General features: G+C 35.8%; 1 protein-coding gene across 1 annotated transcript in view; it reads right to left on the reverse strand.

The window, feature by feature from the left end:
• LOC140142573 (atrial natriuretic peptide receptor 1-like) overlaps positions 1–14,907 on the reverse strand; it is a 258,604-nt gene extending 243,697 nt beyond the window's left edge. The window contains 1 exon segment of the mRNA XM_072164567.1: positions 14,057–14,907. Within this exon segment, the coding sequence (XP_072020668.1) occupies positions 14,057–14,747 (691 nt within the window). The 5' untranslated portion in view covers positions 14,748–14,907.
• Positions 14,908–26,257: the final 11,350 nt, after the last annotated feature.

Below are 26,257 nucleotides of genomic sequence, written 5' to 3' on the forward strand. Positions count from 1 at the left end.
GAACAAAATTGACAATTTAAACAGGACCAGAGAATATAGTGTGTATAAAGGATCTAGAAATGTTGTTGCCAAGCGACGTAAGCAACCATGTGTGATTTCTTTCGTAACAAATCTCGCAAGAAAGCATTCGACGAAAAAATTGATTGAAAACTTGCAGAAGTTTATAACTTCAATAAGTTCGTAGAACAAGGTACTTGAATGAGTACTAGCCAAATTCTTTCTGTCTCACTCTTTAACATGGTCCACTAAATACCTTAATGCACCCGTCTCAATTTTTCTTGAAACCTTCTATGTCAACACAATGGAGGTCTTCCGATTGCTCCACGGGCCACTCTTTAGTGGGACACCCATCTAGAAGACATTCTGAAATGCCAAAATGTTAATGCATTTATTTTGAAAACAGTTGAGTTGATATATTGTGTGGCTATCTCGTCTTTCTTTTTTTTCTTTATTCATTGTTAATGCCAATTTACCAGCACGTATACCATTAGTGGTGTCGTCAGCTAGCCTTTTGGACCTTGAATGATCTTCAAGGACGCTCATTCCATCCTTGAACTGGAAGGACCATTTCTTTGCTGTTGAATATCAAGGACTTCATCACTATTTACAGTAACTGTACATTGTTAAATTAAATTTGAGTTTTCACCTCCATCGGGAGCAACATCCATGATGACCCTGTATTCACTTCTGGTAGTACCTGTGAGGTGGTTTACTCTGCAGGGTGTCCTATCCATATACAGTAATGCAAAAATCGAATATTTTCGCAGTTGTGTTTTGATGGAACAAGCTTTTGAAATGAGATCAAATCCATTATCGTGCGTCAAAGTAGCATACCTTGTTCCACGGACTTTTTGACCGCCCCTCGTAGGTTATTTAATGAACAAACATCTAAGCAGAAGCCAAGGGGGATGGATTTCGTACCTCATTTAAGGATCTCTCTCTCTCTCTCTCTCTCTAGGTGCCATATCCTAAGACGTTGGCGATCATGTCATGCCACAATTCTCTGTTATAAGCCATCTCCAGAAGCTCTGTCGCTTTATATTCAGCTCCCCTTTCTTTTAGCCAGTCTTTCAGATTTGATAACCACATCACTCTCTTCCTGCCTCTGCTCCTTGTTCCTTCTATTCTTCCTGTCAATACTAGGTTCTCGAAACCATTCTTTCTGAGGATATGACCAAGGAATTTGAGCTGCTTAACTCTGATTTCACGTAACAGCTTCCTGTTCACATTTGCTCTACTTAGGACATCGTCATTAGACACTTTATCAGTCCACGGGATCTTCATCATTCTTCTAAGGAACCACATCTCGCAGCTCTCCAATCTTCTTTTAATGTCTGTTGTTATTGACCATGCTTCACTTCCATACATTAATACAGGGATGACATAGCAGTTGAGTACCCGAATTCTGGTCTCTATACTGAGGGCACTGTTTTTTAGGATCTTGTCTAATTTTGAGAACGCAGACTTAGCCAGTGCAATCCTTCTCTTAACCTCCTTAATACATCTGGCATCTTCTGTGATTAGACTGCCAAGGTAGTTGAAGGAGGAAACTTGCTTAATTCTTTGATCTTTCACCTTCAATATGCATGTTGGGCTTTCAGTCTTTGATACCACCATACATTCTGTCTTCTTGCAATTTAACGATAAACCTTTCCTCTCACTTTCCTGAACCACCGCATCAAGAAGCCTTTGCAGATCCTCCTCAGACTCAGCTAATAGGACAGTGTCATCTGCATATCTTATGTTCGTGATGTTATGTCCACCTATACCGAGACCATTTCCTTTTCTAGCTCCCTTAGGATCAGCTCACTGTAATAATTAAAGAGATCTGGTGACATCACACATCCCTGTCTGACTCCTCTCTTAATGCTTGTATATTCACTACAATCTCCATCCACCCTTATGCACGCTGTTTGGTTCCAATAAAGGTTCTGCAACAGTCGTAGATCCTTTCCATGCCGGTCTAGCTTACCAAGATCTTCAAAAAGCTGATCATGTCTCACCTTGTCAAAGGCTTTTGAGTAGTCAATGAAACACATGAAAACATCTTTCTGCATCTCTACCGCTCTCTCTGTTATCATTCTCAAGACATAAATCGCATTCCTGGTACCAGCATCTTCTACAAAGCCGAACTGCTCTTTACCAATCTCAGGTTTTATTCTACTTCTTGCACGGAGTAACAGGATTCTTAGAATTATCTTTGTAACATGGCTCATAAGGCTAATTGTACGGTGTTGTTCACAATCCACAGCGCCAGGTTTCTTGGGAAGAGCAATAAAGATTGATTTGCTCAGGTCTTCCGGAAATATCCCATCATCATACATTCTGTTGATGACTCCTGCCAGTTTCTCAATTCCATAATCCTCTAATGCTTCAATCATTTCAACAACAATTCCATCTGGCCCAGCAGCCTTATTTCTGCTCATCATTTTTATAGCTGATCGAACCTCTGACTGCAATATCTTTGGACCCTCAATATAATCTGGAAAACTTGGCAAACCGTTTAAGGATACTGCGTATAAAAAACGTATATGTATACAGTTGTTCTCTAAAACCAAGTTTTCTCAGCAATTAAATATCCCAGTGAGTGAAATGTTGTTGCGTTGGACATAGCTTTACATTATTTTTGTATGGTTATGCAAACTTCGAATCCGTTTGAAAATACTTCGTTTACATCATTTTTACGCACCATGTTCACGATATCAAAAACGTGTTCATGTAATTTTGTTTGTTTTTTCAAATGTGTGCCCTCTAACTCGCAGAGTGATTGCTTATTCCTTTTTTGTATTGTACAAATCAAAGAAATAATGTCGCCATTTATCAGAACTAAATGCAGTACTACCGATTAAATTTCCGTCTGTTTTGGGGGAACATTTTGGAGAATCTTGCGTGACAAAAAAAAGTTTTGTTATATTATCGATTATCTTGATTGTTGAATGTTAATTTAGATATTTAACTACCTACTTTATTTTTCAATTTTCTGCCACTCGCTATACCATTTCATTGTATTCTAAATCGAAGCTACTATTGCAAAAAACGAGATTTTTGGCATCGGTTCGTCCGTAATTCCAGAGCCAATAAGCTTGTTTATTCTAAGAGCCATTATGCGGATAAATATATAGTCGCTTTGAGATCAAGAAGTTGCGTAAGTTGATGCGTAGCCGAATGGGTAGGGCGCTGGACTATGAATCTCCTTAAATGAATTCTGCTTTTAGGGTTCGAATCCCCGTGTGCTTGAATTTATTTATTTTGTTCTTTTTCTCATTTTTTCATACTTTCTCCCCCCTCCATTTTTTTTTTTCTTCCCTTTTCTTTTTTAGTTTTTTTTTTTATGAAAATTAGTACATGCAATGTTGATATGATTCAAAACATGATGAAGGTAATTTCAAGGTCATCAGAGATCTTTTTTTATTAGATACATTATTGTTATTAAACTTCATACATTTTTCACTAAAAGACAAATTTGTCCAAAGTAACTTCAAGGTCATCAGGGGTCATTTCAAGTTCAAGACTGGACATTGTGGTCATACAAGGTCGCAGCATATAGTTCTTTCTTTCTTTCTTTTCTGTCTTTTTATTTGATTTATTCGCTGACTGAGGTAATTGAATGTTTATTCACTTTATATAAATTAGATGAATATGAATATTTTTCAGAAATTCTATTTAAAAATATTGATTGTTATTTTTGTTATTGTTGTATATTAATGTGTGATCAGGGTAATAGCAGCTTTATTTCACCAAAGATATCAAGGATAATTTAAAATCAACGCATTTTCCAGACGGTGGCGTAGCGTCATGGGAGACAGGGGAAGTGCCCCAATAGATTTTAAAATTTAAAAAATCGCACAGGAAAATTACCGAATAACGGCAAGTCAAATCTCGCCAAAGAACAATAAAAATTCCTTTAAAAAAAGAAAAGAATGGGCGCCCCATGGGAGCTTTGGCGTGATGTGCTGAAATGTAGCCGTTTGGATAAAAATGGCTACTTTAAAACAATTATAACAGTCGCAACAAAACAATATAATTTTGTCACCCAAATGCTAACATATTGCAAATTTGGCAATCCCGGCTACTTGGATGGCCAAACTCCTGAGGTTGCTACCCCTACAGGTTTTGAGGGCATTTGCATAGATTTGTGCCGATGTGATGTACAGTATACGTTGTTATGTAGTTTTGTTTACATTTTCTCCAAAAACGATGTAGTTTTGTTGCCCAATTGCGCTACCAAATTGCGTGTTTAGCAATCCCACCTGAGATTTTTTCGGTGATATTAACGCTCATAATTGAGCCTCGCACTAGTAAGCAGAGTAGAGAGATTGCGATTTTCCATACGTCGACCGTACGTTTATACGCACGTTAAAACGCACGTCTTCATCATTATCACCACCACCACCACCACCATCATCATCATCATCATCATCATCATCATCATCATCATCATTAACCTATTATCATCATGGATCATCATCGTAAAATGTAATTGTAGACCTATTCTTTTAACTAAATTTGTTGTACTTTCAATAGAGTCTGACCCTTGCGAGAAACCAGTCAACACATCCCCGTAGACCCTACCCACATGTACGTTGGAAAATGTATTGACGTTGCTAACGCTACGTGTGTACATTATCAAAAGGTTGTTACATAGGAATAACCAACCCAGTCTCTTCACAACAGTGCTAATATTAAGCACTGTACACCAGTCTTTAAGTGCTAATATTGAGCACATAAGTGCATATTAGATACTTTAGTACAGTGATAGCGCCCTCTGTTTGTCAAAATTCACTTTAGTACATATTTGAGGTAATATGCGATATCATATAATATAAAAAACAGAATATTGGTATGTTAAAAATCAAAATTAACTATGGCTGGGTGTGGCTACGGGTGCAGCTCAAAGACAAATATAGCCCCCGATAGAGATAAATTATGGGGCAAAATCCGATTTTACAAAATTGATAATGGAAGAATGCCATCATATCTGATATATGATCAAGCTTGCATAGGCTCTACTTCTGAAATAAGGGAAAATATCTTAACACTAATAAAACCTCATTCAAAGTACACAATTTATACGTGAAATACTTCGGCCTTCGCCACTCTGTGTGACGAGCTAGGGTCCTTAAAACAAAGTTGACCTGCCTGCCTGGTTACTGATATAACGGTGGTTAAGAAGGCCAAAGGTATAATAGTTAGACAGAGTCGCTGTATTTAAAAGGCTTTAAGTTGTTTAAGGTTGGTCTGAACCCTGGAATTATGGAAACTTTCGGGCCTCATAACTTCTAAATTGTTGGTCTAAAGTATATAAAAGTATACATATTTAGAATGGCAAAGACTTGATAAGTTCATCTGTGAGGTTAAATTTGGGCCAAAATGCCATTTTTGGTTAAAATCTAAAATAACAGTTTTTGGCCCACTTCTTTTCGTGCAATTCTTGGGCCAAAATTTTTTTTATATTAATTTTTAAAAACTAGATCAAAATATCTAGGACCCGTTTTTTCATTTTTTTGAATTTTAACCAATTTCACCAAAAATATTTGAAGATTGGGCCAAAATCGGGCTTTTTTATGATTTTTTTGTTTTTTTAGCATTTTTTTATTATTTTTGGTGCAAATTTCTCAAAGTTGGTCGAAATTCAAAAAAATGAAAAAACGGGTCCTAGATATTTTGATCTAGTGTTTAAAAATTAATAAAAAATTTGGCCCAAGAAATTTTTTGTTAGGATGCACGAAAAGAAGTGGGCCAAAAACTGTTATTTTTAGATTTTGGGCCAAAATGGCATTTTGGCCCAAATTTGACCTCACAGATGAACTTATCAAGTCTTTGCCATTCTAAATATGTATACTTTTATATACTTTAGACCAACAATTTAGAAGTTATGAGGCCCGAAAGTTTCCATAATTCCAGGGTTCAGACCAACCTTAAGCAATACAAAACTCATGGTGTATTGGGTGTTTTTATTAATCAATTAATTTTTATTTCAAACAAAGATAACAGGCCTATACGCACAGGATTTAATTTTTATACGGTTCTGCATTACACAGTGTTTATAACGAATGTCAAATACGACCCTCCAAACGTTATACTATTACAATCATGGGTTCATGAATTAGGAGCAATTCTAGAAACGTCAAAAATTACAAAACAAAATGGCGATTTGCGTGTATCTACCATATGGTATGCCTAAAAGACGTTTTCATTAATTTCGTATTTCAAGCGTTAATCCCTACTGTATATAGAACTACATGTATGTACTTTACTTGCATCCAGAGCATATTAGTAAATAGTAATAAAATCAAAACCAACTTCGTTGTGTTATTTATTCTAACTGTTAAACAAAACAGATTCCTAATTCGTACATTGAAACAAAACAGATGCAAAGTAAGTCTAATAAAAGCAAAAATTTAAGCAATTTGCAACTTCAAGACAAATAAGGGGCACCCTCCGTAGAGGGCGCCCACAAAGCTTTAAAAGAGCTAAACATCCCTGCGAAAGTCGTACAACTGTGGTAGTAGACACGAGGAGTAAAATAACATCAAGGTCATGCTTGAATATTAGAAAAGGCTGTGAAAAGAATCAACTAATTGTTATAAATTGTTAACATACTATCCCGTCTTAAAGGCTAATACGGTACATTATAATCAAATTTGAGGTGTCTGAAAATTCTAGGGGCATTGTGGTGGTTTGAATAGATTTTTATGTATCTCATAATTTGAGGTGACGTACCACCAACAAAAAACCTGTTGTTGAACGACACTTCAAGTTCACTTCAGGTGTGGTCTCCCCATATGTCCCAATCACTTCTGTCCTTCCTTGTTGCTGAGAACCTATTCAGTGATTCGTAATAATCAACATTCAGATATTGGCACCTTTGTTATAACATGTCAGCCTAAAACTGTGTTAAAGACAAAATAAGACATTTTACATGAATCTGTAACTACTTCGCCACATCTCTTTAAATGGGGCTTCGACTTTGTCAGTAATATTGTTCGTTTCCTCGTTTTTTGTCAATTTTTTAATTAAAGAAATACCTAATGGCAATTTTAATTACTCATCTTTCACTTTTTACACAATTTTTTTTCACTTTCCCTGGGATCACTGAATGGGCCTTCAATTATAAGCATTTGAATGTGATATTTCTAAAAACAAATTAATGCTGATTTTATTTATTTTATTTAAAAAGTTGTTCCTGAATTATTAAGCATCTTTACTTAACTTTACCATATAATTGTTTGTTTTTTATTTTTCTAGCATATCTGGGCATTAGGAGTTGAAATATGAGCTTCCCATATGAACACTTTATTGAGACACGATATATCGTATTCGACGTACACTCCACACAGCACAGCGATACTATGGGTACGTACCGGGGGTAATTGTATGTGTCATTGACGAAACACTGTCGTCGTGTAGACACACTTGGAGTGTCGCACTTGGGCTTTTGCGGCTCGAGGGTCCGACGCGTCTCGTCCCTCGTCTGAACACGACTTTAGATAATTTACAATAACAGGTGTATGTATGTGTACGTCGTCAATCCAGTGTGTCATACTACCATGGTTACGCCACGTATAACATTTGAACTGGATGGGTGCCACATTATCAACGAAGCATGTCGATGATTAACCTTTTACAATGGAATTAAAATGAAAAAGTAGTAGTAGTAGTGCAAAGTTGTTCTTTTCAATTGGCGTGCAACCACAGAACGTGTACAGTTTATGCTTATCTATCTTTATCATTCTTCGTATTTTTTTATTGTAGCGTTTTTACTTAAAGGGGTACTTCGTGACTAACATCCTCTTTTTAGGGTAAGGTTCAATAGATATTAATGAAAAAAGCTTATTTCCAAACTTTTTTTCGTTTTTTCGAACATTATATTAGCGAGTTACACTTAATTAACGTGTATTACTGAGCCCAATATGTTGTAATATCGTGCTGTAGACAGTCCGAAAAAACGAATTGGACGAACTCTTCGTCAAACGATTGAATCTGCAAGACACACAATCGTGATGTAGTCTCGTGGATCCGGTATAAATATCTATTTGGAGTATTAAAAAGTTGGGGATGGTGAGGCTGAGGATCATGAAATGCTCCTTCAATAGTTAATTATAGGGTCCACAACTTATAAGTTCCCACCTAAATACTTTTAAAATAAATCGACAAATATTTGATGAAATGCAAACGTGTAAAACAGTTTGGGTAGCCTTATTTGTTTTACACATATGGACAAAATTATAAACATCATTGCGTTCGGTCATAATAGTTCATGATATAAAAAAGAGACCGTTTTAATCAGTGTTAAAAGTTGCATCTGAGTCCATAGGAGTCAGCCCTCAAACAATACAGAGTGTATCAAAATGATTGGTACCGGGATATGCGACATTTTCAAAAATATATCAAAATTATAAAATTGCTAGTTAATATATTTTTTATACTATAAATAGAAAGGGAAATATGTTAACTTATTGATGAAATAATCTGAAGATAATAGTTTGTTGCATCTGGGAGCTATTGTCATTTAAGCAAAGATCGACGTAAGCATGGTTTTACTTACACAGCACAAGATGAATAGGTTCATTGCTTGAACTATTTATTGCAAACATGCTCTCAATCATTATCTCACTCTACATAACATAAAATTGCTTTAGAACGATAGTTCCTTAAGTCTCACGACTCTGACAGTGTGAGGTGAAGCCCCATGATCTTAAATCAACTTAAGAACTGGGATGGATCCATTCTGCATCTTAGCAATCTAAATGCATCTTATACAACAATTTTAATTACCGCCCTAGAAAGTGTTAATACACAAACTTCTTTCACCCACCCCATCCACCTAAATTACTCTCAACCAATAAATATTGATTAAAACATTTATATAACATATGAATGAAGAAATAGGCAAGGAAAAAATAATTCCAAGATTTTCAACATATCATAAGACTATACATACTTTTTTACATTTCGTAAAATATTTTGGGAATTATTTTAAGAAGTATAAATGACCCTATATATTGTATTACTTGATTGATTGATTGATCGATTGATTGCGTGTATGTTTGATTGATTGTTTGATATATTTATTTGATGATTGGTTGATTGTTTAATAATGTTAATTAATTAATTAATTATAGTAAGAAATTACTCTGAAACCATCACTAGATACAGTGCTCAACTTTAAAATATAGGAACGAAATATATTATTATACTAGTGAAATTAGCACATAGCAATACAAATCTGAAACGAAACAGATTTGTATTGCTGTGCTAATTTTACTTGTACAATATAATTAATTAATTAATTAATTAATTAATTAATTAATTAATTAATTAATTAATTAATTAATTAATTAATTAATTAAATAATTAAATAATTAAATAATTAAATAATTAAATAATTAAATTTATTTATTTATTTATTTATTTATTTAATATTAATTAATTGATTTAATTAATTAATATTAATTAATAATTAATCAATATTAATTGTTTATTAATTAATTACACAAATTTAGGTGCCTATTTAACCTTATGTTAACACCATTAATTTAATGGTAATGGAAAATATTGTTCTCAGAAAAGGGACAAGTTTTAAAAGGGTGACACGACACGGTGTAGTAAATTTGGCGCTTAAAACACATTTGAAAATGTTTTGTATACAAAAGGAGCCTTAAGAAACAGCGATACCTACACGAACAACATGGCGTGAAAAACAATATTCAAACCTGGTTAATTGATATATGAAAACTATGGTATAGTATATAAGTCGTACGCGTATTGAATGACAAAATAAAATGGACAAAATAAATAAATAATTTTTGGGAAAAGGAGAAAAAGTTTTAAGAGGTTTATTTTTAACCCTTGCATGTTTTCATTTATTCAAATATTCGAATAAAGTTTTGTGGACAAACGGGTGATTAGAGAAATAGCGCTGCTTATAAGAACGACATGATATAATTGAATAACATACAAACTCTGGAATTTATTACTGTTACTAATGATGGCTATCTTTAGAAAGCCACTGGCTTGATAAATCAAATCTAACTAGAGTCAGTCTGGAGAATATTAAATTTTAACAAATTATTGGTGGCGCCAAATTAGCGATTCTACCAGTCAGCCATATCTGGAGTATTATTTAAGAGGGCGTGCCCCACGTCCTTTGCAAATTGCACGTAAGATAATATGTGATGCGATCAAGCAAAATCAGTCGGAACTCGGCAATAATAAATTTTCAGTTTCTTACAGGATAGTAAAACACATTTACAAAGCTGGATTTTGCAGAAAACCCCATTGAAATTGAACAACCAGTTCCAAAAATATGAGCAATTAAAGCGTTTCCAAAACAAGAGGAAACAAAGGGAAATATTTCCTTTATTCGGCTATATCTCAAAATCAATATTTCCGAGTTCCGACTGATTTTGCTTGATCGCATCACATATGTTATATTGTGATACATTCGATTTTGATGGTCTATATATTTTTCACAGGGAAATAAGCCAAGGATTATTTGAACATCTACACCACGCTTTCAAATATAGATTGACTTGTTCGATTTTTCGTGAATATTGCACTGCGAAATTTAAGCACTTCGTTTGTATACTTTCGTCAAGGTAACTGCAAACCAACAGATTCTGCGTCACACGGTTATGTAACAAACTGAAATGAAAACCGAAACTGCTTTCAAACAAAGGGTACAGATAAAGATATCGGTAATAACGTCAGTCAAGAGCTTAAGCAGAATAATAGGAAACCACATGAGCAAAACCAAAACCAATAGAGGTTATCCGTGTTCTATAAGTTGCATATCCTATCAGCGACTGCTATACCTTGTTTAGGACTTTCAAAAGAAGTACCTGCATGTGCAGCCATGACTGCTTCAAAATAGCCCGCAAAGTCATGCAGGTAACTCCGAGGTCGTGCATTGAATTGGTTTGAATGATGAATACTACCGGAATCAGCGCCTTTTGTTAGAAGTCACGCATGAGTAAAGTGGATAACCTCTATCCTGAAACTCATAACTTGAAATGACCGACTTAGGAAACTTCGTGGCTTCCCGTGCATATTTAGTTTAACGATATTACTGCGATATATTTGTATGATTGTTTTTGTTTTGGAATATAACAAGTACCAAACTCTAATTCATACTCGAAGCATCATGTTAATTTAAAGGAGGTTATAAATAATTCTGCTCTACCACGACAAAAGGAAGTAATGGACAATTTTTATGTTATTGAGATATGGAACAATAACATAATTTGGAGCAATTTATTCAATATTTAAATAAATACCCAGATAATTTGATGTTTAGGTACTAGTAAGATAGTAACAATTGACTTTGAACAATTGTGACTAATTTGCTTAAAATCATCAAAATTGGGCAAATTATCTGTCCATTACTTCTTATTGTGGTGATTTTTCGTGGAGTGTCCTATACTTTGTGTGTCAAATATTCGTTATAAGATTTTCCAACTTTTCTGAGACGTAACTCAGCCATATTTTTAGTAGCAGGAAGATACTTGTATTTATACATGGATTAACTCATAAAAAGCATTTTGAAAAAAAAATTCCATTAGGCCTACTTCCTTTTGTCATGGTATGGCGGAATTGTTATCCCCATTAAAAACTTTAACGGTCAGTAAGGTGAACTTATTCAACTTAATTCTATAAATCGGAGTATTGAAACATTGCCAATTTGATAGTTTAATTGAAAGTTGAAACATCTATCATGAAAGTTGAAACATCTATCATGAATGCCCATAATCGGACACGCCTCATTTTACGTTAGTTTATTAATTCAGGTAATAGGACACCCGACAGCATACAGACTTACAATAACCCGAGTAAAACCCGCTTGACGACAGCAATTAAACGGGTTGTTGCTTTATGCGACCCGTTATATTACAGAACATTTCATCAATAGCAATTTGTTTACTGTCCGGTTACCATGGTAATATGTCGTTATATATTAAGCAATGCTTATCCAGAAAGCAAAGTCTCGGAGATCGAATGAATGTGTTCAACGCAATTATAACACTGAAGTATCCAAAGCAGTGGCCAAATTATGTCCCATTTTTCTACTATTTTTCTATAATTATTATCAAACGTAATTTAATTACAGAATAAATATGGTAAATATTAGACATTACAAAATAAAGATATATTACCAATACAATATAGTTCGTATGAATTAAGTGGTAATAACTATAAAATCACACTTTTTTTTAAATACCCGTTTACTATGTGTCCCATTATTTAAAGGGTTTTACCGCTATATAATATAATATAATATAATATAATATAATATAATATAATATAATATAATATAATATAATATAATATAATAATAATATATAATAATATATTAATTATATAATTAATATTAAAATAATACAAATTGTATGGCAAATTTTTAGTTTGTATTATATCGCGAATTTCAAAAAATCAAAATTATTTGATATCAGCAGGAGCTAGCAGGACATCCTTGATTTCATAATTTAATTTGGTGTATCTGATGTGCTCTCAGGTCCCACAAAAATACTGTGCAAACGTTGCTATCCGATTCCTGAAGCCATTTTCCCTCTAAACTCAACCTGAAGGTAGCAAAATGTATTTCACACCACATTTGTTGCAATTTACTGTAGAGGAGGTGTAGCGATCCCCCTATAGCAACATTACATGGAGGAGTCTGGCCCAATCGCCAATGAAAGAGAGATGGGCACTCCGATCACTGTTTATACAGGATCGTCTCCTTTACCTTTACCTTTTACTCAGATGTAAGCTTAATCATCATTACTGAAGGTAGGCCTATATTTATTGATTCATTGCACATTTCAACTTTGAATATTTCACAACAGCAAATTAATCCAGTAAAAATGTGTCACTCGTCTGAAACATTATTTTTGACAAGGCAAGTCAGGAAACTATCGACAGTAATTTTAAATAGTTAAAAATCTAATCTGACATAATATTTTGGAGATGTGGTACAACGTATATTAATAATCTTCATCAGCTAACTCATTAGTTCAGTAATAGAGCAATGGACCGGTAAACCAAAGGTCCTAGGTTCACTATGTGACTGTGAGCGTGGATCTTATTCTGTGGGGTGTTGATATCTATGCGATGAAACAGCACAATCACAATTTGAATAACCTCTCGGTACCGTAACGTGTCAATAAAGAATGTTCCCTATATCTGTGTCTGCGATCATTTCTATTCAATTTGTTCAATCGATGAAACTTGTGGTTAGTGTCGTAATTGTTGCAGTATGTGTTAAGAAATAAAGGTAATTTACGTATATTGCTCCACAGTTCATGTTTCAGTCGATGATGACGATAATCGGTCATTTAAGGTCAATTTAACATTGTAAAAGGTAAAAACACATGGTTATATCAACCTTGCTTCTAGAAATTCACATTCATATTCAAAATATACTTTCACTCCAGAAGACGTATTGAATCGAAAGGGTAATACAACATTTAAATCACTTTTCAGACTCCCTTTCTTTAAGCACAGAAGGATATACGTAATCGGTTAGAAACTTTTTACTTTTCCTAAATAGAATGTGTGAAATGCTGTGAAAAAAGATATTAAGGCTACGAATAATCGCTCGTTTAAAATTTTATTAATTTACTGAGCTATGCGACAAAGATTCAATTGTCATAATGGAGTAAACAGAATGAAATATGTTCATTGTGTTATCAAATAAAGATAGTATCACATGGTATAAATATGGGATGCTGGGTATTTTATCCTCTGGATCCTGGAGTACAGCACTCAATTTGAACGATGTTGTTTACTCCGTAGAGAGTGTGGGAGGATATTCTCGCATGTAGTGTCTATTCTTTGGTATACCTCAAGTGACGCCAATGCTCTTTTGCGGTTGCGCTGCAAGCGTGTCAACAAATCGCCCTTGTACGCGTGCGAGTGAATAATTTTACGTACGCAATTTAATACTGCGACTAGAAATATACGCAACTATGTCACTGCCGAACTTTATATGCATGTTCTACTTATTATATCGGCGGATTATTTAGACATCAGGAATATGAGATATAAAATGGCTCACCTCTTGTTTCATCCTTCGTTCTTTTCAGGGATTCATAAATGTCCCTTCCCATGTGAAAACCAGCTTCAAACGAATAATCATGAACGGTTATGTTATGTTGGTGAAACACCTCATTTAATGCAATAGCCGTGAGTGTCCAGATATGTTCAGATGAATGATAAATTATCGTGCGATTGTACTTTAAATCGTCCAAAATATCAACATAAAATGGTGCCGAATTTGAATTAGGTGCCGTTGTGCGGGCAAATGTTGGATACACGACTTTATCAGATAATATGGTACTAGAGCAACCCCAAGACACCATAGGTATATTCCAATGCGCAACAAGATGACCAGCAGGCTCACATATTACGCTACATCCAGGCCCTATAAAAGCATCGACTGTTTCGTTTCGACCTAAAGCCATTTCGGCCACCAATGGTAGTCCAACGCTTTCATCACATTTATCGTCCTCCCAAAAGAACTTCAACATGTGTCCATTTTCGTGAAAGGTGGGAAAGGTATCATTATCTGCATTAACGTTCTCGATAGCAAGAGTAACTGCGCCACCACTTCGCTTCCCAACTAGATAGAAACCAGTCCATGGAAACACAACTCCTAAATTGAAAACTTTAGCCCTGACACCGACTTCGTTGAAACAAAAAAGAAAAGTAACCACGATAATTCCGGATGAAAATGTAGCGTGCATCATGACATACCAATTTTCTCTCGTGTTATCCTTGTAATGAATTCCTCTCAAATGATATCCGATCGATTCGATGTGTCATCTGCATGACAGTTCGTGTATGCGCAATCAAAACTGAGCAAATATAGAAGTTTGTTTTACGAAAAGCACATTTTGCTATTCTGATCCACATAGTAATCAAGGTATAAGTAAAGTAGAGTGAATAAGTAGATAAGAGTAATTGCTATATGCACAATATAAAGTGAATTACTCCGATTCTTTACCACAGCAAAGTTCCGCCAGACTAATACAATACAGTCGTAAATCAAAGTAGCAAGTAGGTGACTACGTTCTAATTTTTTTGGCTCACAACAAAGAAACTGGCCCGGTCCTTTCCTAGTCGTTACAGTAATCACGCGTTCTATAAATAAAAGGTCATTGTTTTGTTCATCTCTTCCTCAGTCTCGCTACCTCTCCTGAATATGCCAATGTACCTCGATTTCATTTTACCTCCTGGGCAAAGTCTAATCGATTCTACCACGCACGGCGTATATAGCAAATGGATGTGGACTATTACATTTTAATTCTGTGAGCTACATTCAATTACTTAAAATGCAACCGTCAGGGCCGGTGCTGTAAGGATCAAATTTAATAACGCAAATTTTTGCCCACGAAACACGCAACGGTGTCCTTGTGTTTCAGCATTTCAGCATAAAAAGGGAGGAAATATTGAATAATGAATACAACACGGAATTGGAATAGGTGATTGATAATGGAATTTATTGGAAGAGACATGGAAAATAATAATGGTGAAAAAGTACATAATGACACCTCGCTCATCTATACGAATATGAAATCAATGCGCACTGATAGCTTCGCTTCATTGCATGAGAAGACACAGCTAACCTCCAACAAAGACCTATCACACGTATCTCACCATGCGCTCGAGGTAGTGCCAGATACGTTTACGTGATTTTGTCCTTGTACACGAGGTTGAAAACGTGACGGTTGCGCATTCACAGTAAATTACGAGACTAATGCCAGGAACATTAAACTCACTATAATTGTTGTGTCTTTATAGTCTTTTAAATTAGATTTGTTTTTGTGTGTACGGAGTTTCAATAAACTCCCATTATACTGTAGTTTGAAACGTTTTCACAAAACGGCGCTATTGGTTTCTTTCGTAGTGAAATCTTACTATTCCCGATTATTTGGGTGTCGGCCTACACGATAGTATACTATTGATTAAGTGAAATTTGATTCCAATAAATAGGGCAACTGTGTTTTCCAATATCCAAAATTATTAAAGTTGATCCTTTAACATTTGTAACAATATTCATCGATTTTCGAAAGGCCTTTGACTCCATCGACAAGGACATGATATTTTGCTATTTTGAGACATCATGGCATTCCGGAGATAGTGAAGGCAATCAGATTGCTATACAACAACTAAAGTTCAGTGTTTGTAGACTGCATCCTGACTGAGGAATTACATTGTACTACAGGAGTACTTCACGGAGATATTTCTCTTTGTTATTTCTTATTTTCTCATATTTCCCGTTTCTCTTTGTTTGTATCATTGGCTTCCTGATGAACAAAGCTGAAAGAGGACATGGCCTTGTCACTCACCCAAGAAGTCTGCCAAACTGTTTAATGATCTCAACTTTGCAGATAAAATTGCCCTGTTAAGGATGAAGCTCAACCACATATTAAATTTCATATTGAAGCAGCTAAGGAAGTCAGCCTACTCAACATTTCAACATTGGAAAACAGTAGTTATTACACCTGCCTACTGCAAAGATGGTCTGATTTTGGATGGTGAAGAAATTAAGCGAGTTGGCAGATTTCCGATACCGTGGATCCATTATGGCTTCCAGCGATAATAAGACGACGTAAAGCTCTTGCATGGGCTGCCTTCTGGAAACTTACCGAATCTGACAAACATCCCCACACAACTCAATAGATCAGCATCTTCAAAACATCTTGCCTCTGATCACATAAACCTGATATACCGGCCATCAAATGGCAGAATAATACTGGGGATCCGTCGCCATGATAGAATATCTAATGCGACTATACCAGATGACCAATCAGCAGCCAATTTCAACCCTCATTTAACAGCAGATAAAATGGCTCGAGCACATTCTCCAGATACCATCAGATGAGTTCATCTACATTTATGATCAAGATGATTCTCAACATGGCGAAGGGAGGCAGGGAAGACAGTACACTTTGGAAATGCAGCTCAGAACAGATATCACTGCAGGAAGTTGTGATCGACTGCATGCAGCCGACCAATGATGGTCCTTTATTAAAAAATCTAACTTATAATTACTTCCTGGATAATTATTAATGCTTCCAAAAAGTAGTATCAAAAATTGGCAATTTTAATACGAAAACGATTCGAGCTTACCAGAAAGTACCATTTCTATTTGATGGTATTTTGTTGATTTATAAACTTATTACAAATGGCACTTAAAGGATGGTGAAATATGACACATTCTGTATGAGGCTTATAACGTAATGATATATTACAAAGTACAAATATTGCTTACCTCTTGTGGTTTGTTTAGATTCCATTAGTGCCCTATATTCCTGCTGCTTGCCATACGGTCCAGGTTCAAACACGTAGAACTCTGTCACTATTATATCCTTCATTTTCTCAAACTCTGCTTTAATTGCTGCAGCCGATAATACTTGGATCGAATCCGAACTATAAAATATAGCCACGTGGTTGAAATTATATCTGTTCATAATCGATGCAAAAAACGGCGCCGTTTTATACGACGGGGCTACTGTTCTTGCAAATGTGGGATACAGTGTTTTATTAGATAACTTTGTACTCGTACATATAAATGATACCATTGGTATATTCCATTTCTTGACCATGTGACCACCTGGCTCGCATATAACACTGCATCCTGGGCCAACTAAATGCATCTATGGCGGGAAAGCCTCGACCGTAGAACATATCCGCAACAAATGGAAGTCCAACACCACGATCACATTTTGTGTCCGCATAAGTGAATTCCAAGCGATGGCCGTTGCTATGTAAATGAAGGAAAGTGATGTTGTCGGCATTAATTTTATCTAGAGCGACTAAGATAGCCCCTGCACCACCGTGTTGCCCAACAGGATACCAGCCTTCCCAAGAGAATAAAGATCCAAGAGTAAAAATCTTCGCATCATTTAATACTAACAAGCTCATTATTATCAAGATAGTACTCCTTGATGTTGCCATACCGTAAACGTTCGCCTAATGGCGCTTTTGGATTCTTAGAAATGTGAGAGCGCCATCCTTGTAAAATCTCAACAGCATTAAGGATACGTGTATGTTAAATTGAGCAACCTGGACATAATGCCTCAGAAAAAAATATCGTGACATGACCCAATACTTTAGGTCACTAGGTTAGTTGCTAGAGCAGCACCATTTTGGGGGTTTCTTCAGGTATTCTTTCTCAAAGTGCCATTGGACTTAATTTGTAAATCGATTCATACGTTATACCTAAGGGAGGACAGTTTTTATGGTCTACTGAGCTCAGCAATGCTTTGCTGTCTTCGATAGCGCATTGTATCGGAGAGGTACCTGGCTTTTATCAAAGCCCAAACCCATTAAAGCCTGTAGCAAACTCTTTTAGGCTCCGCTCAATTGACAACTCTGCTCCGATAGTTGTATTGACCAAAATATCGATCGAATCAATTTTACGACCATGCTTGAATTAACAACCCCTTGAAACCTAATTACACCACTTTATGTAAACATAAACTTACACACATTATTTACTTTCTATTGACCACAGACACGACCTAGACATGTTTATTTAATGACCACTTGAGTAGGTGATGAGTGGGTCGTTATGTACTTACTGAACACAAAGGAAATTGATTTTGGTTTTACCATCGACCGTGTCTATAATCCTGCTGCTCTGCTGAACGCTCCGATAGATATCAGCAAACTCGTATACTGTTCGCTTGTTCCTATCGAACGCTCTAGCGTACATGAACCATTATCGAAGACAGCAAAGCATTGCTGAGCTAAGTAGACCATAAAAACTGTCCTCCCTAACTCATTTTGGTAAATCTTTTTATAACATTGTAATTTCTTCATATTTTTTAATATTCTTCAGTTCAAAATTACACCCTTCTATTGTCTGACCCGTTAGCTCAGTCGGTAGAGGGTGCGCCTTGAATGGTGAATGGTACTTGTTCGAATCTTGATTTCTGCCCCCACTTTTATGTGAAGAAGGGTCAAAAAATGTTTTTGGATTTTGTCCCCATTTTACGAACGAATATTGTGAATTTTTTTAAATTTAATTTTCTTATTTTTTTAGATAAATAGGCACTGCGATCAAACGGCAACAAAAACCGCTGACAAAATTTGCTCCACCTGCTACCTATCAATGCGTGATATATTCCACTACATTTAACAGTTAAATGACCTTTGAAAAATAGAACGGCCTCAATGTTTCAAATTGTGTAACTACATTACTTTATTCATTTATGCATTATAAATGATCAGCTATTTTTTTTTTTCTTAAAAGGATCGAACCCAAGTAGATCAGACCATTGATCATATAACTATCAGACCACGAAGTAGTTACGAAACTCCGTGATGGTATCGGAACCAAGCACTGTTGACATAGTAACATTACGTAACTTCGATACCGGGCTTCGATACTGAATAGTTGTTGAGTGCACATAATATGGAAAGCCATTAGGGTATTGTGTGCCTTCCAAAGCGCCTTATAACATGTTCTAATTGTGTTGTGGAATCCTAGCCAGTATTCAATGATAGCTATTAGAGGCCTTGCGTTTATCGATTGGCTCCAAACAAAGGATTTGAACCGGTTTCTTCTCCGTAATCATGGCGCAGTGCAGTCCATTCAATCAAATGTTGTCATCAACCTATTTGATCGTAGTGCATTTTGTTATGTGTGTGAGACGAACTGTCGCGGTAGATGCAATCATGATTTTGTTGAATGCATTTGAGTAGTCCGCCATATTTACGGGATGATACGTCATATGCACAGCCTCTATATCATTTGAAGACTGAGCCTATTATGATACATCCTCCGTGGAACAGTTTCAAACAAATATAGCTAGGGATTATTGGGGCAGAGGTTATCTTTTGAATCCTCTTAGAGGGCTATCATTTTTTACGGAAGGGGGGGGGGTCCCAAATTTACAAAAGGTCTGCGTCAATAAAATTGCGCACCACCTATTTCGGCAACACAAATTTTGTGATCCCAAACCCCAAAATTGTATTGAAATCAGTCTTTTTGAAAAAAAATAACACACTTTCTGTGGTCATCGTGTGAATCCGTATACATTTTGGCCATAAAACATTTTATGACCCCCTCCTATTATTCTTTCCAAGACTTTATGACCCCCGTATATCTGCCCCCCCCCCCCTTCGAATAAAATGATATACCTCTTATGACCACTGATGCATAGGCAAGGACACTCGCACGAATTGAAAGACTTGTCGCACGCGAAAGTTCGTCTCACACACATAACAAATGCCTATACAATCAAATAGGTTCATTACAACATTTGATTGAATGGATTGAGTTACTCTAAAATGAAACGATAAAAACAAAGACACATACAAGATAAAATAATAAAATTATATATAAACAATGTTAAAGATAAAATCAAGAAAATAGAGAATAAAATTTCCTCAAATCAGAAAAAAACATTGACAGACATCATAATCTGTCAGAAATTACTGCATGAGATTCGAACCATCAATCTTCTCCACAAGTTCTCTTTATCCTCGCACTATAGTCTAATGCTCTGCTCACTGGGCCACAACGTATCAGATGAATGATTACCGCATTATCATGAACAAGTTTGTTTGACCTTGTTCATAATTGTATGTGTCGATAGGTTTCACCCTTTAACTACACGTACCCTTAATGATCAGTGATAATAGTCGACTTTTACAGGGATGGCGCTCTCTCATTTCCATGAACTCTATAGCGCCATTAGGCGAACGTTTACGGTATTCTTTCCACCCTCGGTATTTCAAATACAAATATTTCAAATTAAAAGGTAGCATTTTTCCTACATCGATTGCTTCTTCTTAGATAATTACGGTGTTCGTGTTCAAATGTATTCAACCTGACGTGGCCTAATTTGGGGAAAGCGTCTCGCTGTAACCAATTACAGTACTACAAATCAGACAATTGTGTAAAATGATTATGTGGAAGCGAGAAAAATCTACAATTCATCAAGTTGCACTAAAGGTACATGTAATAATACAATTTTCAAGCAAATATTGATTGTATGGACAAGTGACAACAAGCAACGAATTGTTATCAAATTTGCAACAACGAAGACGCTGGAATGCTTATTTAATCATGTGGCGAATATTGCATTAAGTAAATTTAATATATAAAAAGAATCTTCATTCCGAAATGGACTTTGCGCACTAAATCAATCAATAATTCATGAGCTACGGCATTGCCTTCTTCTGAAAAGTTTCTCTGATTTGAATTCGTCAAGCAAATAAATGACATGGGTGTGTTGCGAGTCGTACTTGACTCAAGGTCAAAATCACCTTTTACCCGATCTCACACGAATGCATAACACAAATACACTGTTTGATTAAGCTAACATAATCTAAGTCTTTAATTGAAAACAAAGTATGCTTGGTACATATAAGAACAATTACAATAAAATCACACAATCAGTTTTATTCTATCGGTACTTAACCAGCGGTCTTCTTGTTGGTGATTCTAGAGTTCTTGCAATGTTCTGGACGACTGATGTAATATAATCCTTATTCACTTGTCCTGCGAAAATCAGCGAAATCCATTGTACACTTGCATTTATAAATCCTTGCGTATAAAATCCTCATACGAAAATGATGATACTTTCTCCAATCTCCTTTGCGCTGCTATCTCCACAAATATATCTCCTTGCGCAGCTTTCTCCACAAATATATCTCCTTGCGCAGCTTTCTCCACAAATATATCTCTTTGCGCTGCTTTCTCTAAAAATGGTGTTTCTTTCACCATTCTCTCTTTCTCCGGGGAACAGGTTTCTTTAACACAGCTCCGCTGTTTTTGACAGATGCGTTGTCTTCAAAATACCAGCAAATTCCAGCAATTCGACAGAAGAACTTTAATCCTTCGATGAGGAAGAGCACATTTGTTTGCTCGCTATCTCCTTCGTTGCTGTATTAAAAATAGCTCAATTATTGGCTACATAAACTGGCTAAAATGTACTTCTTTTTTGAAGCACGAAGACCATCACACACATGTGGAGTTTCTCAATCTCCCATGGCATTCTGTAAAGTCCCAACAAAAGCCTCCAGCTTTTTATATCAAAAAACCCATCATCTATTAATAAACCATTACTTCAATCACATTTTCACAACATTGCTGCAATCTTGGGATTTCCCAATATTAATTATACACATTCACCTTACATCACTTCCTGGGGGGTTTTCCTGGTGGTGCAATAATGAACTGGTGATTTCCAAGTTTTAAACATAGCTCTGACTTTGTTTACAATAATTTTGGGGGAATTCCATAATGACTTTCCACACCATCATCTTGCACATACAAGGGGCTTTCCCATCTCATGAAAAACTTTCAGCTTGTAAACAAAGTTAAATAATTTAATTAAATTACTCAGGGCACATCACAGGTGTCTGTACTGGAAATCTACAACATCCAGTCTAAAGTACAGCGTCCATCTAAAATAAATGCCACTGTCCAAAAAAAAAGAAATTTAAATGTTACCTGTGTATAGTGTATATAAATTGGACCAGGTGACTTTGGATATGATCCAGACTTGGTCGACATCATCTGACATCAACCAAAAATGTTGTTTTCAAATTGTTTATTAGTGAGGTAAAATTGCAGATCACTATATTCTTGAAATGTTACTTTTTTCTATTGGATATGCCTATTTAGAAAATTTGTGTTTTTCTTGCCAAACACATAAAAACGGCAATGAGGGGGGCTTACAAACTGAGTCGCGTCCAGTGGCGTAACTCCTATGGGCACTGGGGCCACGCCCCCGGGCACCCGGGCTAAGGGGGCACCCATCAGCAGACACATTCGACACGATAATGCTTTGTTATAGGAACGATGTGGAAACCTTTACCCACCATGCATAGAATTATACTCTTCATTTGGGTGCCCCCTTCAACACAAAATTTTCGCGCGCTTCGCGCGCATTGCACATATATTGTCATTTGAAAGACTAAAATTCAACTTGATTAGGCTATACCAAATTTGTATGCACATTTTTGCGCGCCCGCACCACTGGTATTGTGTATTCTTTCCTCTGGGAGCTACAATTCTTAGCTACGTCACTACAGCTAGTGACAAAGCTTCAAAAGTAAATACATTGGAGAAGATGAAAACGGTTTTTTTTATTAACATGAAGTTATTCGGTAGGTCTATGGCTTTCAATACCAAAATTGATTAGCTCTGCACCATGCACACATAGTCCGGCGAGTAGGGCCTGTTTTTGCTTAGTTAGAACTATATATATACTCAAGACTCTGTCTGATCGCTCAAGAAAGATTAACTGCGATTCGTCTTTCTTTCGTCTTTCTTACGCTATGTGAGATAGTGATCATAGTCTGAGCTGAGCATACACGTAGTCTGTTAACTTAGAAAATAGGTCCTATAGCAGTGGACAGAGGGGGCACGTGCCGCCGAATTAACCAATTCAGCGTCGATTCTGCGCCCCCGCCAGCGATGAAAGTCAAAATTTTCGCGCTTTGTGCGCATTTCAGCACAAAATCATTTCAAAGATTAATTTAAGACCCATATTCAACTTCATTATGACCAAAATTAATGTGTGATTTGTCCTATTTGTGTAAATTTTCGCGCGCTTCGTTGTAAGAATCGATCCGGATCGATTGACAGACATCATTGAGAAAGGCAACAAACTGGATTGATGAAACTGTATTGAAAATGTGAATGTTTTTCTTAGAATTATATTATAAAAAACTTGAAATCTGAATATTATTGTTTTCCTGATTAATCTCTTCATTAGAATGGATTTTTGTAGCTTTCTAATTTTAGTAGTATTTGCTTTGAAACCAAAGTTAACGAAAAAAATCAACTTCTTCCATGTAAACTATAGTGTTTTTGCTTGGCAGTTTTGATCTCAGATCAACAGAGGGCGTATCAAATGTAAACAAATGTCAACTCATCTATAGACACGCTTACGGCGCTACCGCGAACTAGCATTGATGTTCACTACCGAGCTAAATTTTATCTATGACATATTCATCGCTCTAATCGCTATTATGGTGTTTGAATATAATGGATTAATATTGTTACTGTACACGCATCGCCCTCTGGTGTGGTTTTTTGACACTCCACTTGCCCGACAAAGTAAACTTTACCCTAAACATAATTCTACTGCCTTACATATGTAATCCGGTCGATTGCGTGTCGAACAAGCGGAGGATATTCTTTATTTTACTTCTCTAGGCATTGTTGATATGGTGCCTTCAAGAAAGAAAATTTCCTATTAATTAGACTAACTTCTGAGATGATTTGTATGTTTGAAGGTACATAATTAACTAAAATGTACGCTGTTTAACCGCTACATTCAGAAATTTCAATCATCGCGACAAATCGTTAATAAGTTCATTCTGAGTTTGATTGAGAGATGACGCAAATTAGTCTTTCTCAGATTATAAATATCTCAAAAAAAACTAACCCCCTAAATAGTGGCCATTATTCAAAAAGGGGTTATTGTATTACAAATCTGTAAAATGCGTTGGAAGTAGAATTTATTTATGCATATTTTGACACCTCATTTGATACGATAGCTCAAAAAACAATAAAACACCGGTCAATTTAATGTAGTTAGGTCCAGATTTGAAAGTTGCACTTACATACAAATTTTTACAATACAAAAACACTAAGATATCATTACACAGGTTTCCTTCCATTACACTAAATGCAAAATCAATAGAATTTACTGCAACTTTCAAATCTTGGGCTACATTGATTTAAATGTACGCTGTGACGTCAATATTTAGTCAATTGCTACAAATGAAGTGTTAAATTGTGCAGAAATAAATTCTGCTTCCAACGCATTTTACAGATGTTTGAGATGTTTACTTACCTCTTGAATCTGTTTTTGCGCGTATCAACCCTTTCATTCTGTCATCTTTACCACCCAATCCTGCTTTAAAGATGAAATTCACTGGCACAGCAATGCCAACTCGATAAAACTCCTTTTTAAGTGACTCTGCCATTAAAGTCCAGACATGATCCGTCGAATAAAAGAGTGCAACACGCTTGAAATTCAATTCCATCAATAGCATACTGAAAAACATAATTGAATGCAAATTTGGAGCAATGACACGGGCAAAAGTTGGGTAGAGTTCTTTGTTTGACATCTCATTGCTGGTACATCCAAAAGATATCATCGGGCTATTCCAATATGTTGTTAAATATCCGCCTGGTTCACAAATGATACTACATACAGGACCGATAAAGGCATCCACCGAGTAGACGCCGTGTACCATGGAGTCTAAGAGAGGTAAACCTATATTTTCTTTGCAATCTGTGTCCGCCCATGTAAAATTTAATCGATGACCTTGAGAACGAAAGAAGTAGAATTCTTCACTTCCATCTGTATTTAGATGATTAAGATGCTGATGTGGATGATGTATATCGTCAATTGCGATTAAAGTCGCTCCTGCTGTATGCGATCCGACAGGTGCAAACCCTTTCCAAGGAAAAAGAACACCCAGTAAAAACGTTTTTGACGTTGCCAATTGTATGTTATGAAGCAGAAGAAATAACAGTTGTAATGTGATGTTCAAGTTTTCACACAATCTCGTCATATTCTAAAAGTGCCTTTAAACAGTTCAGTAACGCTCGAAATATACCTTTGTAAATATACACTTGGTTTAAACTGGGGTGGTGAATCAATAACGCTGATTTCTCAATAAAAACACATGTTATCCTATACAAATGCTATATAGAAATCATGTAAAGCCTGGATTCAGTGTTTTCCTACATCACGGTTAGATCACAATGATGATGATAATGCCTATTACAGCTATTGATGGATTGACGTCTGCATACATTCCTGTTTACCTAGTAATAATAAGGCCATTTTTATCAGAATGGCTAAGTATCGATATTATTAAATTCCGGTCCATTACATGGCTATGATAGCGTAGACATATTAGAGTGTAATTTTACTTCAAAACGCCAAAAACGCAGAATCTAATATTAGCCTATATATGAAATCAGATGAAAGAAATCCGGAAATAGAATTAATTTGATTTGTCATAAAATTTGTATTATATTACGATTTTCCAAAAATCAAAACTATTTGATATGAGAAGGGCATCCCTCGTATTCAGAATGCAATTCGATATGTCTGATGTGTTCTCGTGTCCCAGAAAAATCACTGTGCAAACGTTCCTATCCGAGCCCTTAAGATAATAATATTTTATCTAGGCTTGTGAAAATAATTGAAATGAGAAACGGCTCCTGCTAGATATTAGATGATTGCATTATAATATTAATTTTAAAATG

This window comes from Amphiura filiformis, chromosome 20, assembly GCF_039555335.1.
Source record: "Amphiura filiformis chromosome 20, Afil_fr2py, whole genome shotgun sequence".
Taxonomy (NCBI): Eukaryota; Metazoa; Echinodermata; class Ophiuroidea; order Amphilepidida; family Amphiuridae; genus Amphiura; species Amphiura filiformis.